This window comes from Poecile atricapillus, chromosome Z (genome assembly GCF_030490865.1).
Source record: "Poecile atricapillus isolate bPoeAtr1 chromosome Z, bPoeAtr1.hap1, whole genome shotgun sequence".
Lineage (NCBI taxonomy): Eukaryota > Metazoa > Chordata > Aves > Passeriformes > Paridae > Poecile > Poecile atricapillus.
In genome coordinates, this window is record NC_081289.1 from 28,226,785 (window position 1) to 28,241,650 (window position 14,866).

General features: G+C 38.3%; 1 protein-coding gene across 2 annotated transcripts in view; it reads left to right on the forward strand.

The window, feature by feature from the left end:
- The window catches only part of LOC131592587 (phospholipase-B 81-like), a 37,178-nt gene that overhangs the window by 10,527 nt on the left and 11,785 nt on the right, over window positions 1-14,866 (forward strand). For both annotated transcript variants that reach the window (XM_058864184.1, XM_058864185.1), the window contains exons 3-6: window positions 2,815-2,898; window positions 4,788-4,926; window positions 10,519-10,683; window positions 11,846-11,990. In XM_058864184.1, the coding sequence (XP_058720167.1) occupies window positions 2,815-2,898; window positions 4,788-4,926; window positions 10,519-10,683; window positions 11,846-11,990 (533 nt within the window). The remainder of the gene's footprint in view (window positions 1-2,814; window positions 2,899-4,787; window positions 4,927-10,518; window positions 10,684-11,845; window positions 11,991-14,866) is intronic.

Genomic DNA, 14,866 nt, shown 5'->3' on the forward strand with positions numbered 1-14,866 from the left:
AAAATCAAAATATAAAGCATGCTACAACTGTCTTATCTTTGATTACTGGGGAGGAATTAATCTCAGCTCTAACTGCTGAGGTCAGTGGTAGAAAAAGCAAGTCCGACAATTTTCCAGTGATGGCAGAAATGTAAGTCTTCTCTAGAACATGCTTCATCTTTCTAGTGTTGACACCCGATTCAGAGTATGAGAGTATCCACATGTTTTTAAAATGCCTAGTTAGACACTGGATAAATAGAATCTTAGTCTGTAATGTCTGGCGATTCAAACATTTGTTTTTATCCCAAATCGCTCACCTTTCTACGAAGTCCAGTCGTATAATCTAGCCAACGTACTTGCTCTGGCTTTCTTAGGTATGAATTTCCTTTCCCCATTTCTAACAGAGAAGTGTTAATGAGGCGTGAGTTAGTGGCAGAACACATCTAAATCTGTGACATTATTTTAAACCAGTTCCAACTGGGACATACCAGGTGCCGAAGATCAGTATTTAAATTTCAAGCAACATTAATTTTACTCTTTCCTCATATAGCCTCAACTGACCTGAGTCCTGTCATGTTCCTTGCTAATTTGAAGGAGGAGGACTCTGCTTTTCTGGTTTTAGGCTTGGAATTCTTGTCCTAGATTTGCAATTGCCTTGTGATTTGCCTTAGATGTAGTTTCAAAGCCTTACTGTAGTGATCCAATTTAATTCTGAGAATAATGCCCTTACAAAACACACAAGCTATGCATATAGAAGCTTTGTTAAAGCAAAAAAAGCTGAAGAGAGCAACAGGGGGAAAAATTCTTGATAACATGGTCATTAAAAAAAAAAAATCAATTCTAGGAATTGTCTGTCCTCTGATAGCAAATAGGAGTGAAAGCCATTAAAGAAGCCGTGATTCTGACCTAACCCAGTCTCTACATCAGTCATGACAGCTTAAAGATACTGCTGTAAAATCTGCCTTTGAGTGCAAAATAGAGAGTAGAGCTGATGGTTGAGTTTGGAAGCCTAATCATTTGTCCTAGCTTAGGCAGTGGTTATGCCAGTATCCTAGCTGAATTTTATATTCCTCATCTGTGTCTAATCCCTAAATGATCATCTGCCAGATGGACCAATTTGTGCTATTTGCTCCTCTTTAGTGACATGAGAGCTCTGATTTCTAGAATGGAGTATGTTATGCTCTAGTTCCCTTCCTAAAGTTACTTGGGATTTTTAGTTGCCAGATTCTCTGTGAATATGCAGGGGTGGAGAATATTGATCTATTTCTCCAGTTTTCTTGCCATCTTCTGGAAGCAGGTTATGATATTTTATGTAGTCTTGTGTTACATGGGAGTCAAGAAACTCCAGAACTGAAATTGTTGCTGTAGCTGTAGTTTTGTGAAAAATGTAATGGTGCAAAGCTGTTGAATGCTCCCCTGTTGTCCCAGCATCTCCCTTCTACAACCTAATTCAAACTACAAATAAAAACAAATCACATTTTTGCTGAATTAATGTTTTGCCTGAATGTGTGAGACAATTAGATTTGATTGTCAGAATGGTACCAGAGCTGAGAAAAGCAGCAGGATCATGCTATCAAGTTCATGCAGTTGTTTGGGAATGGGGCAAGAGACAGAAAGAGGGGAGAAGGTCAGTGGATGATTCTCTAGTCATCAGCAAACTGTTCTATAATCTTTGTATTCCGTAATTATTCCCTGAGGGAAATTGGGAAGAGCATCCCTCCCAGAGAAAGCTGCCATCATAAGTTTTACTACAGGAATTCTGCCCTGCTGGCATGTGCTTTCCTTGAGGCTGGTATCTGTTTCTCAGTGCTGTTTTCCTTCTCTCAGCACTTGGTAGGAGATAAATGTACTGATAACAGACGTAATTCTATCAACTCCAGACCTCAACAAAATAATTCTCTGCTTATGTCTCTCTTTTTCTTTTTTTTTCTTTTTTTTTTAATTAAATCAGTGACTGAAAAATGTGTTGGTTAAGTTTGACTCACATTAAGAGAAATGTTGAAGTCTTATTTTGGCTTGGATTATACAATTACATTTCAGCTAAAATGGAAGGGTGATTTTAATTCTGGGCTCCTGAGCATTTTTTTGACACTTGATTTCATCTCGAAGGACTTCACTTAAAGAAAACAAACAAAAAAGCCCTAACCTACCAAGCAACAAAGCCCTTTCAACTTTTATTTTTAATAGTTAATGTGGATAAAACAGCTAACTGAATTCAACAACATAAAAAAATCAAGAACTTTGGTCTCCATAAAGCTGAATCTATTTACAGCTGCCATGAGTGAGAGTTTCTGTGGTAACATGTAGGATTACTTATACACATTTAAAAATGGAGATACCTTAAACAGAAAGGAACATGGTTACTGGCAAATAAAACCTGCTAGACATCATGCTGAAATTCTCTTTCTGTAGAGTGAAATGAACTGAATCAGCAAATTATATTACCTTTGCCTCTGTGGGGTTTTTTTTTTGTTTCCAAATAGAATAGCTCTCCAGAAAACTGTTTTTGTTGTGCTTAAAATCATGTGCTAATGCTTTCAAGATGCTTCTGGCCTACAAATATTCCCTGAATGTACAGTTTTGCTATGAAGTACTTCAATTTCATTCTTGCTTCTTTCCATTGTGCAGCAGTTTGAGCAGGCATTGGCAAAACAATTTATTTTAAGTCATATTTTAACAATAATTTTGTGTTACTTTTGCTATTTGTCATGCACTGGAGTGTTTTCTGTGAGTAGGAGAAACTTTGTGGACTGTGTTGCTTGTCTGTCAATGCATGTTGATTCATGGTAAACAGATGATGCAAAGGAATAACTCCTGTTACTCTTGTTTTTTCAGGCAAATGTATGACCATGCTGCAAATATGTATCCACAACTAATTAAGACTCCCACCATTCGAAGTGGAGTTCAGAATTTTATGGCGTATGTATTTGTTTGCTAAAAATAAATCAGTCAAGACTTGGGGTTGGAGGATGACAGAATTTTCAACTTTTTTTTATTCTTTTCCTTATGGGCTTAGGAAAATATATAGTTCCTTTCCCCTCTGATTGAATACCATTATTATTAAAAGAAGTTCTAAATATGCATGAAGAAGTGCATATACCCTTCCCTAATTCTGATTCTTTCAAAGAAATGCTAAAAACCATTTGCTTCCAAAGGGTGGGGAAAATGTCAATGAATTCTGAAGGTCATTCTAGTAAAATTCCTTCTTTGAAAAGCTGGTATTATCAATATTACACTGAACAGTGGTCTTCTGGCACCTTAATCTTTTTAGCATTGTGTATCCTTTCCTTCTTCTGTCAGGTTAGTATTTTATTCTACCACCAGTGTAAATTCTATTATAATCACAAAAGTTCTGATTCACTTTTCTCTTTCGCTGTAAAAATCAAAAGTAATTCTGCTTGAATAATGCAGCTACACTAGTGGCAAAACTACAAGTAGGAGAAGAACCAGGCCATGTACTGGGAAACTCAGCTGTAATTACTAATTATTTTAATCTCCTTAGACTTGTGGTTTTTTCATTACAAATACTTGTGTGAAATGCTCACTTTTGGGGACTATTTTTTTCCATCTTTGCCTTGTCTTGCCCTTTCCATAATGGGTTGAATATCTGACTGTTATTGGTGTGCATGTATAAAGTTGACTGGTTTTAGCTTATCCAAAAAATAGAACAAAGTGTCTTAGTGCTCCCTTGCTATCATTTTTTAGCATTGCCGTGCTCCTCCTTGTGAGAAAAATGGGATAGCTACTATAACAGTGTGTACATGTTTTATCCTAGAATGACAAGCACAGCAGCTGTATTCCCCAAGAAGCATTGTTGGCTGAAGGGGGCAATACTAGGTGGTCTTGTATTGCTTTTCTATTGCCTCTGTCCTCAGCTCCTGCATCGCTGCTTAACTTTATGGCAGTTCTGCAATATGGGTTGCTGTGTTGTCTTGGAAGTCCGTAGCCCTAAGTACTCTGACCATATCCCTATTTCCTTGGACATACTTCTTGCATCTTGTTGCTTCTTGAAAGCTAACTCTGGTTGACTTTCTCACCCATATATTGCTGGAAGAATTTGCTTCCTTTACAGGTTTGTCCTCTCTATTTTGCTACTTTTACATAGTGTTGGATGGATAGATACCGGAGGACAGAATAGGCGAGAATCTGATCCTCATTTCTTGTGGCTATTTTGTGGCCTTTTGTGCACAGAAAAAGAGAGAATTTGGAGAGATCCTTACAATCTTGGTGGCTCTTGCCCCAGGGTCTGTTCAGCTTGTGTTGCTTCATGCTTGAAACCTGGATGATTTGGCTCTTGACTGGATCTTGCACAGGGTACAGTTGTTTGGTCTCCCACCTGCTAGTCAGAGGAGCAGAGACACGGTTCTCAGGCAGCATTTGAGCACCAGCAGCAGAAAGCCTTCATTGCACTTGAACCTGGAGGAATGAAGGAGGCTCTTCAAATGTCAATCTATTTTTATTCTGAAATAGACATTTGAAAGGGAATGGTTCATCTGACCTATCAAACGCATGTTTCCCTTTACTGACTAGATCTGCTATAGCAAAGTCCCCCACAAACATGGAATCTAACTCCATCTTTGACACTAAAATCTAATGAAGGCACATGATTGTAGGATATTTTGTTTAAGTCTGAACATTTACACTTGGAGGACGTAATGTTTGTATCTGCAAGATTTCCAGAGCATGATTTGCCTCAAATCTTTATTAAGACTGGACCATCTGGGTCATAATGTATTTGTCCCTTTTCTGCATTATCAATTATACTCTAAAAATCCCAAGAAAACCCCAACCTGTTTGTTCCTCTGCAGGAAACAAGATCAATGGACAAGACAACAAATCAGAAATAATAAGGATGACCCATTTTGGAGGCATGCTGGCTATATTATTGCACAGTTGGATGGTCTGTACATGGGAGCCCTCGAGTGGGCTAAACTACATAAACAAACAGTAAGACTACTGCACATCTTTTTCAGTACCTGGGGTTGGGATGTCAGTGGAAACATGGGAGAAGGGGATCTGCTTTTTAAAAATAAGAAGCAAAAGTAGGATACTTACTGGCAGGTGCTCATTCTGCATGCCATTCATGCAAAATCTTTGGCTGTGGCTGTTCAGTGTTGATAATATGACTGAGCATTCAGGCCATGTAACCACAGATTGTTCACAAGGGGCTTGGAACCCTGGGCACTGGGTATGGTGATTAGGTTGGGGGTGGCTTTTGTATCCATGTGAATGTTGGAAGGACAGCAATTCTAAAGTGCTTGTTGCTGTCACTTTATGTTTGTTATTAAGCAAATGACCCTTTAGGTATAAAGAATACCTGCAACAGCATGAATTAAAGCGTTAATTTTTATTTCCAAGCATTAGATTTCAAATCCTAAAAGGCTTTCTATCTTAGACTGTGTTTTACTTTGCAAAATGACTTACTGCTTTCTGTCTTTTAAGCCTCAAAGATACATGTTTACAAAAGATGTGGTCTGTGTTGTGGCAGGTCAGATGGGATAGATTTTGGAGTTTCGTTGGATGGTGGTTTAGTTGGGTTTTTTTTGGGTGTTTTTTCATCATTTGTTGTTCTTTAATTTCAACTAGAATTGTATTCCGGATCATCAGCTTGTATGTAATAGCAGAACTACTTTAACTCCAGTAGAAACATGGCAGTTATAATGCTGTCCTAAAGTCTAATGTCCAATAGTGTGACAGTACAATAGTGAGTTTTCAGTGTGAGAGGAAGGACTTGAGTAATTGTAGTTGACTTTCTTACCTAGGTTAATCATACTAAGAATTCTGAGAAGTTGGGGGTCCTGAATTGTAAACAATTGCATTTTAGTAAAATGTGCATCTTTCTTGCATAGAAGTCACTCTGGGACTTTAATGAATGGGGAGCCAGCTCAACTGAAAACAAAAAGTGTTTGTAATAATAATCCATCCTGAGGGACCTGAGTTTGTAGGGGGAAACGCTAGAAACCTTGACTTTCTTGGAGAAGAACACATTCATATCCTTTCATAACTTCTGTATTTGAAGAGCCAAAGAGCCCTCTCAAGCTCAGCAGTTTTTTGTTTTTTTTTTTTTTTTAATTTTTTTTTTCTGCTTCAGAATCTTTTAGTTTCATGTAGGGGGAAGGGAAAAGTGGTGGTTTGTGTCTGAGTTACTTCTTTGTAATAGGCATGCCCTGCCTGCAAAGTGTGTTCCTTGATGCTTGCTTATTTAACTATGCATTTCATACTAAAAAACACTGACCTCTGAAGTGTTTGAATAATTTTTACCCTCTTTTTAGAAATCTCACCCAGATCTCTGTATAAAAATGGTGCATTTAGTGAAAGTTCAGATGTGTGGTTCAGGGTGAAATATTTGTGTCCTCCATTCTTGAATTATATGCAGAAAATATTTTTTTGGGTTTTTTTCCTTTTCAGGAATGTGCTTGAAGCCATTGGTGGGATTTATTTTGATTCTTTTCCATGTCAGTCACAATTTTAGCTTTGGACATTGTCACCTATGTTGAGATGCATATACTTTTATTCAAAGCAAAAATGTTCACTGTGTATGTATTTCTTACTTGAAATGGTGTTGCTATTTTCTCTCTTTGCCACAGCCAGTAAGTTAACATCAGTCCTTATCTTCGAGTATGTTTTGGACAGCTGCTCTAGGTCCTTGCCTTTTGTTGGCATCAAAATGACACCTGACAGTTCTGTAAAAGTACAGGAAGTTCATTTTGTTGGATAACATGATACTTTTCAAGTACTTTTGAGAGATTAGACTACCACTGTATGTACATATTTTCTGCTGCTAGGATCTCCTTCAGGAAACACAGCTTGAAGGCTGTTGCTCCAAGCTTACATATGCAATAAAAACAGGTGCAGATGCAAAGCTTCTGGCTAGTACTCTAGCTTTGACACATCCATTTATCTGAGAATCAGTTCAGCTTCTGTAAACTGTTGGTACTTGATAGCCCCCAGCTAAACTCACAAACCAACCACAAGAGCAAAAACACCACTGGGTATCTTCCTTATTCCTTGTGATTAAAGAAACCTGCCAACCAAAGTGCAAATAAACTCACCTAGCAGCGTTTATTGTCTTTGGATTATCGTAATCAGGAACAAGTTTATCTTTTGATCTCTAGTAGTTCAGTAGTTTGGATTCATGGTGATATTGAACGTAAGAAATATTAAAAATACCTCTTGTGTAGATTGTGGCATTTTTCTTTTTTTACCCACACTCAAACGAAGAAAAAGAAACCTCCTAAATCCCAACAAAGTTAAGCCAAAACTCGACATGTGACAATCTGTATTTTGTTGCCTGATGTTCTGCTTGCTGTTGGGAAAGCTATGTGTACTTCTAAAATCAACACATTATTCTCTATATGTAAAGGGCAATTGTTCCCCCTGTCTTAAGCTTAAAATAAGAATAAATGCTGTAGAAGAAAGGCTAGAAAGCTTTTCCTCTTAACTCCCAAAATGGCAGAGACATGAGAAGGGGAAGAGGAGATGGGTTTCAAGGTTCTTAGGTTTCCCTGCATCATGAATGATCATACATAGACAAGTTGTTCTCCTGAACACTGAGAAGTTGTTTGGTTGACACGAATAGGCTAAAAGAGATAAAAAGGATGAAGAAAAGGAACTGTGTTTACAAAGGAAAGCGTTACAAAGCGAATTGTAATACTGAGCACTGGGCAGAGTTATATAGAGCTATTTCCTTTTCAGGAGAATGGAAACAAGCTGTTTCATAGCTAATCTGCTTTTAATTTTTTAATTCTGTTTTCTGGTACTATGCATGGTAGTTTGACACCAGAGCCAGATACTTCGTGAGAGTTGTGTTATGTGCACACAAGTAACTCTGAGATATTCTGTTTTTCTGCTCTACCCTGAAATTCATACCTGCTTTACTTGAATATTGTAGAACCATTGTGTCTGTTGAGTAACTGAGACTTACTGCAGAAAGAAGATTTGGGCTTTGAATGGTTTGGTAGTAGCACTAGTATATATTTTTTATTCTTTTTGAAGGAAATGCTTTGTACTGTATTGTTCTAAACTTTGGGTTTTTATTGCATGGAGTCTGTCCTCCTGAGGACAATTTTAGGTAGGTGCTTCCATTAAGACCTGTATGAAGGCAATGTATATTGTAAGCTTATGTATTTTGAATTTGATATTTACAGGTATCATTAAGAGTAATATCAAAATTTGAATACATCTTTATGTTAAAGTGTGACATTATTGCATCTGGTTTAGCAACATTTTATATCCAGTAAACAAACCCAACCCTTTTGTCAAGACAATTTCTGAGGGAGGGGCACTCAAAGGACATAAAGCCTTTTCATCTGCCTAATGCTCTACCAACGCTGTGATTAATCTTGGGCTTGTCTACGCAGGGATATTACTCTTGAATAAGGAGGTGTCAGAGTTTTAAATACTAGAATGACTCCAGGATAGCTCTCTATTTGTACTTCCTTATTTTGTACTCAGAGTGCTCAGGCTTGGAGAAGTTACTGGAAAACAAATGTTATTTTATAACTTACCTATTTTAATGTCCCATGTAAACAAGCCTTTAGGGCTGGTTCTCTTTCTTCTGCTGCCCTTTTTAAGTTTATTTCTCGCTTCCTTGAATGTAACTCAGACTCAAATTGATTTTTTTTTTTGTTTTGCTGTTCAGGATAGCACCCTGGAGGAGCCACACATCTAGCAAAAGGACTTTTGATGTGGCTTTACCACCTCTCTGCTTGTCAGTTTCATTCATTCATTCTTCTTCAGGATCTAAATGACATATATAAGGAGTTTTTCTGACATTGCTGAAATGTGAGATGGGAGAAGGTGATTACAAAAATTGTAATACGCCCTATATCGCACAGTTAGTTATGATGCAGGTTTTTAGCTGACATTAAGAAAGCACATAAGTGGGAAACTTTTTTAAAATACTCAGGCAATTCTGACTGATGCTGTAGCAGCATCACTGCAGCTGCCTGCAGATACTACAGTGAAAGCAGGTTTTATGAAGGAGAATATGGAGTGGTAGCAAATGGATGCCAAGTACAATTAAAATGTCTTGGGGCTGGCTGAGCAATCTCATGCAACAAGCCAGTTTGCTCCCTTTCTGGTGGTACTGTACAGTGATGCCTGTGTGAATCAGACATTGGAAAATGGCTTTTTCTTATTGTGGGTTTTCAGTGCAGCTGGATGGGGAAAAATGGTGCTTCAACAGTGCCAAATCTCTCTATATGGATTCCAATGAAATAGAAATTGTGACTGGTTTCATATCTCTGTGAGATGAAATGTCATATTTCATATGTGATTCATATCTCTGAGTTGCTTTAAACTATCCAAAGACATGTCTCTTGATGTTGCTCCCTGTTTGGATCCTTACAGTGAAAGCACGATGAACTAAAGCAATGTAATGTACATGAACGTTTGTTTTGGATTTCTTCCTCAAACTATAGCTGCTGTTGGGGCCTTATGCTACAAATGGTTTTAGTGGTTAGAATGGCTTATTTCTCCTGTGTCTAAGCTTTGTGGGAAAGCTTAATTCCTTCCCGTGGGATACATAGACTGGAGTTTACATTATTTCTGGTTTTCCTATTGGTTATTCTTTCTGCCAGAGCAGCAGATGGATAACACAAGAATTCAGCCTTCTGAGTAAAAAGCAAATAGATTTAACACTGTTTTATTTTTCCTTGTCCCCCTTTACTAAGGCTTGTAGAGAGGTCAGCCATATGGGTTTAGTAACAGTGATTTATATTGTAAGTAATGTGTTTCTTTGCTATATGATTATGCTGCATTATAAAATTACTATTCACAGCCCTACAGTGATGTGTGTTCTGACTTCTTTTCCTTAAGCTTTACCTTAACAAGAGGCATGGTGAAAGCAAGAGCAGGAAAGATTTAGAAAATGGTATTTGGAGGTTGAGGTTAAACCACTATTAAGCTCTTATTTTTGAAGAGGCAAAGTAAGAGGAGGTTCTAAAGAGCGTGTTGCACAACCAGCTGTTTGTAGTTAACCCTGTTAACCCTGGCTGGCTCCAACCATAAGGAGTTTTCTAAAGCACACAGCAGAGTGCCTCTTGAATGACTTTGCTTTTTCAGCTAGTTTGATTGGTTTTGTTAACATTGTTTCCCTCATTTGTTTCTTCCTCCTCAGACCTGAGGATATCTTAAATTGCAGTGCTTATAAAAATCCAAGAGCTCCCAAGAGCATTAGTGTAAGGCTCTTCAAAGACATCTAGATAAACAAAAAAAATAAATTTTACCTTAATATATCTGTAACAATGTACTGATTGGTATGCTGCTTGCAAACACACACTAAGGTTTCTTGAGTTACAGTTACATCTTCCTTTTTGCCTCAGAAATCATAGCATTGGTAATGTCACTACAAGGGCCAGATCCTGAAATTTTCCTCATTACTGGGTACCATACCGAGTGTGAGCATCTGGGCCTTGTCAGTAGGCATTTCATAGACCACACAAGAGCTTCCTTTGGGAGCAAAAAACAAATTCTAACCACTAAGGCTGTCTTGATATTTTTCTCTCAGTGTTTTTTGTCGTCTTCCCCTTTATTCAGCCACTGAGCAACTTTGATGTCCAGTTTCTGAATGCAGTTGGAGACCTGTTGGACCTTATTCCTGCATTATTTGATTATTCTGCACGGGGTGGACAATGCAATGTGGATGCAGGAGGCCATGGGAGATACCAGTGGGACATGGGACATTGCTCTGCACTGATAAAGGTGAGCACCAGAACTTAATCTCCAGTGACCTTGTTGATTTGCAGTGCCATGAGTCTGCATTTCTGGAGTCTGCCCTGTTCATGTTGCATGTGCGTAAGGAGACTTCTGTTAACGATCAAGATGCGTTTATGCAGTTCTCATTTGTGCCTACATAGGATTTTGAGTCCAGTTTTTCTCACTTGTGTTCAAGGGGGGGAAAAGGCCAAACCAAACCAAAACCACAGAGATGGATGGTGAAAAGCTGCTAGAATTACTAGGGAGCTACCAGGGAGAGGAGACTGGTGAGAATAACTCATTTCACCTAGAGAAGTGAAGTCTGAAAAGGGGTATTGTGAATGACTACAAATACACTGGGCAAATAGGTAGGAAATAAAGGAAAAGGATTATTTGAGCTAAGGGACAGTGCTGACTTAAAAACAAATGGGTGCAAGTGGCTGATGTTTTCTGTTAATAGTGATACCTTTGAATGGATTTCCATTAGGAGTGATGACAGAAAAAAACCCCACGTTTTTAAGATAAGTGACTGATGCATCATGGTGGCAATTACATTTTTCAATTAAAAATATTAAGGAGATTTAATCAGCATCCAGAAACTCAATGTATCACAGAGCAACAGTATTCACCTTAAACTGAGAAACATTAACTGAAGCATTTGCCTGCAGCAAGAGGTTTCTGAGCTAACAACAAATCATAGAACCAGGGAAATAAAATGAAGAGATGTTCTATCTATCTATTTATCTTTACCTTCTCAAAATTAATTTGCTTGCATTTGCTTTTGTACTTCAAAGTGGATCAGAGGAGTTCTCACAGAAACAGCATGTTTTAAATTAATGTTGGATATGTTTGCAAAGATCTGATCTGAATGTGTGAATAGAAATATTCAAAATGAAACAGGGGGAGAAAAATCATACCATGCAGATATCCCAAGTAACCCCAAGGTGTTTTATTCTGAAAACAACACATGGGCAAGAATTGTTCCTAGAGGATTAAGAAATTTATTTGGTACACAGCTAAAAGCACAATAATCTGCTTTTTCTTCAACAGTGCAATTAATCAAACTACTTAAAACAAGTTCTCCCAGTTATTTTCAAGTAAAAAACTTGAAAACTTGCAGAATATCGTGAAGTCTGAAGTTATTAATCTTTCTGCTTCTGTTTTCCAGGTTCTACCTGGATATGAGAATATATATTTTGCCCATTCCAGCTGGTTTACTTATGCAGCCACACTGAGAATATATAAGCATTGGAACTTCAATATAGTTGATCCATACACCAGCACCAGCCGTGTCTCATTCAGCAGTTACCCAGGTAAAGTCAAGAAAACTGAAACAATGTAGGTACTCAATTTGGCATGGACCACCTTGTAGCTGTCTGGCTGTGTAAAGGATGGTAACGCAACAAGCACTGGCTTCAATCTACCTTAAAACTTTTAGCCACCAAGAGAACAAAATGGCAGCTTGAATTTTCTGTCTTGAATGTGATGTTGTTGTCATTGTCTTTTGTTGTTGATTAATCATCTTTGGTACTCTGAATAGTACTGGTTAAATATTTTACCTCTGGGACAAGCATGCTGCTTTGAGTTCTGCTTGTGTTGTCTGCAGTCATCTCAAGTGCTGAACTCCTCGCCATGCCTGTAGCATTTGCGTGTTTGGTAACAACCATTTTGAGCACTTCTGTTTACCACTGTTACATGACTCTTGCTGTAATGGGATTATTACTGAGTATCAAACACTCACTGTTTGAAAATGTATCAGCTTCTTTGAGGTTGGGTTCAGAAGCCTTCAGCTGTTTTGCTCTTTCGTTTTTTTTTTTTCTTTCGCCCTCCATCTTCCTCTCCCAGCTTCTCTATAAGTTGTTGCAGAGTTGAGTATTTTTTAATGCTTATTTGATGTGTTAGTAATATAGCCAGACAATGTATTTAGACTCTTTTTTTAGGGAAAATTAGGCCAAATGTTAGACATCACCAGCAAGTAATGTTTGAATAGCCAAATATATACTATGTATGTACATAGTAAATAAAGTGTACAGAATAGCACCAAGAAATAAGAATGTGAAAAACCAAAGCAAATCTATAACTCCCTCTTACAGCTGACATTGCATAAGTTTTTAGAGGTGAAATTTCAAGTTCACAAATGCCCAAACAGTCAAGAATCTTCATAAAACATTTTAAATTAAGTAAGAACCATAGGAGATTATCTCATTCTCATGAAATTTTATTGGTTGATGATTTAAAAATGTGCTTTATTAAGTTACGGTGCCTTACTGTAAGGGAAAGAGTCCTTCATGGCAGGGACTCCTGAGTCTGTGACTAGGAGAATGTTTTGAAAGGCGGTTGCATTAATTTCACATTGAAAACAAGCCTTCTTCCTCAGGGATGCGGTGTTTTCTGACAACTGAGATTTTTAATTTAAGGAAGGGGTAAAGATAGTCTGAATGTCTCCTAGTGTACAGCCTTTCAAGAGCTTAGGTTATCTGCAATTGCCTTGGAGGAATTTCATTCACTTGTTGCAAGGAATTTTGCCAAGCCTGTGTAATTGGGTTGAAAGCAAAGTTTTCTGAGCTTTATTCATCACGTGAATGTTCATAAGGTTATTCTGGCTCTCATATCTCTCAGCTGAAATATTGATGTTAGCAGAACCCTTGAAAAGAATGTGGCTCTGTTTAGCAACTGTTGTATGCTGCATTGTGCTGCAGATTCAAAACTGGGGATCAAGATCAGCCACACAGAACATTTATTATTTTATTTTTAGTGGGTGTCTGTGGTGTTTTCTTTTGGTTGTCCCTTTTGTGGGTTCTTTGTATAAGGAAATACAGATATTCTGTTTGCATGAGACTGATAAAGCATAGTGTGTGGCAGGATAGTGGAAAATCAGCTACTGCTTTGCTGAAATGGTTGGGGTCTGTTCATTGGTGTACAAAATCCCAGTGTGCTTCCCTGACAGTGTTGAGGTCTGCAGAGATGACTTATTTTAAAGCCTTCTATTGCCATGTGTACTCTGACATAGTGATGTGGGAAGCTGTACTTCTACCAGTGAAACTAACTGGGAACTGTTGTAAAGCATAGTTCCCATGGCTACAGTGAAGTTTGAGAGGTCTGTGGCATGTGAAGTGTGCTCACTGGCTTCCTGATTACAGGGTGCTATCACAAGCACTAGCCAATCGTGGCCCACTGACTGCAGCAAATTGCATTAGCTGTGGGTGTAGTTCACAGACTTGCAGTTTTCCATGGAATGAGTAAGCACTGGCCTAGAAATGCTCCAGGGACGTCACGTAGGAAGGAGGCAACTGCCAAATTCCTCTGCTCCATGTTATGATGAGAGATATTTTCAGGGCATCTGACTCTGGAATCTGCAGCTCCTGGCCATGGTTCAGCTTGACAATTGTAATGTCTCCCTGCATAAATGTTCCCGCTTTTAGTCTCTGTCGTGATAGACACTAAGAACCCATAAGAAGGGCCAATTTAGTAATCTCTCCTGAATAGTAACATGATCCTATGACATAAAACAATTAACTTCTGGAGGAAACAGAGAGCATTAAAAGACAGGTTCCCTTCCAGGCCTTCAGAGACACTTAACTGAGTTATTTAAAAATTGTTGTCATCTAGTAAGATTGGATATAAAGTAAAACTGTGCTGCTGTGTCAAAAAAATGTTAAGGGGTCATTTGTCTTTTGAGAAGGAATGTGCCAAGTCCATGATTTTTCCTGGGGTTGTGGAATTATCGATATTATATCTTTATTTACTGAATTTCAAAAGACAGGCTACTAGATTGCAAAAATTAGTATTTGCTGTGACTCAGTTTAGAGGTTCTGAGGCTATTGGCTAGCCATGATTTGTGTTCTGGTGTGCACTGTGGTACAGCTGGAGAGCCTTGCACTTCTTTACTCATGTTGTGAGTGAGCAGGTAGGAGGACATGCAGGGATTCCAGAGTCCATCCCAGCTTCCCCAACAGTTAACATTGTTCTGCCACCAAGTTCAAATGTCCATTGTTAACAGCATCTCTTCTCTTTGCTGCTTTCTCGCCTTCAAAGCAGCACTAGTCCTGCAGAGGCATAGTCAAGTGGGAATTAATGGGAGCTGTAATCTCTGTTTTTGCAGAATGATTTCTTCACTTGCTGCTCATTTCCACACTAACTCACCTTAATCCTCACTTGAACTCTGCTCATAGTCTTCGTCTGCAGAGCT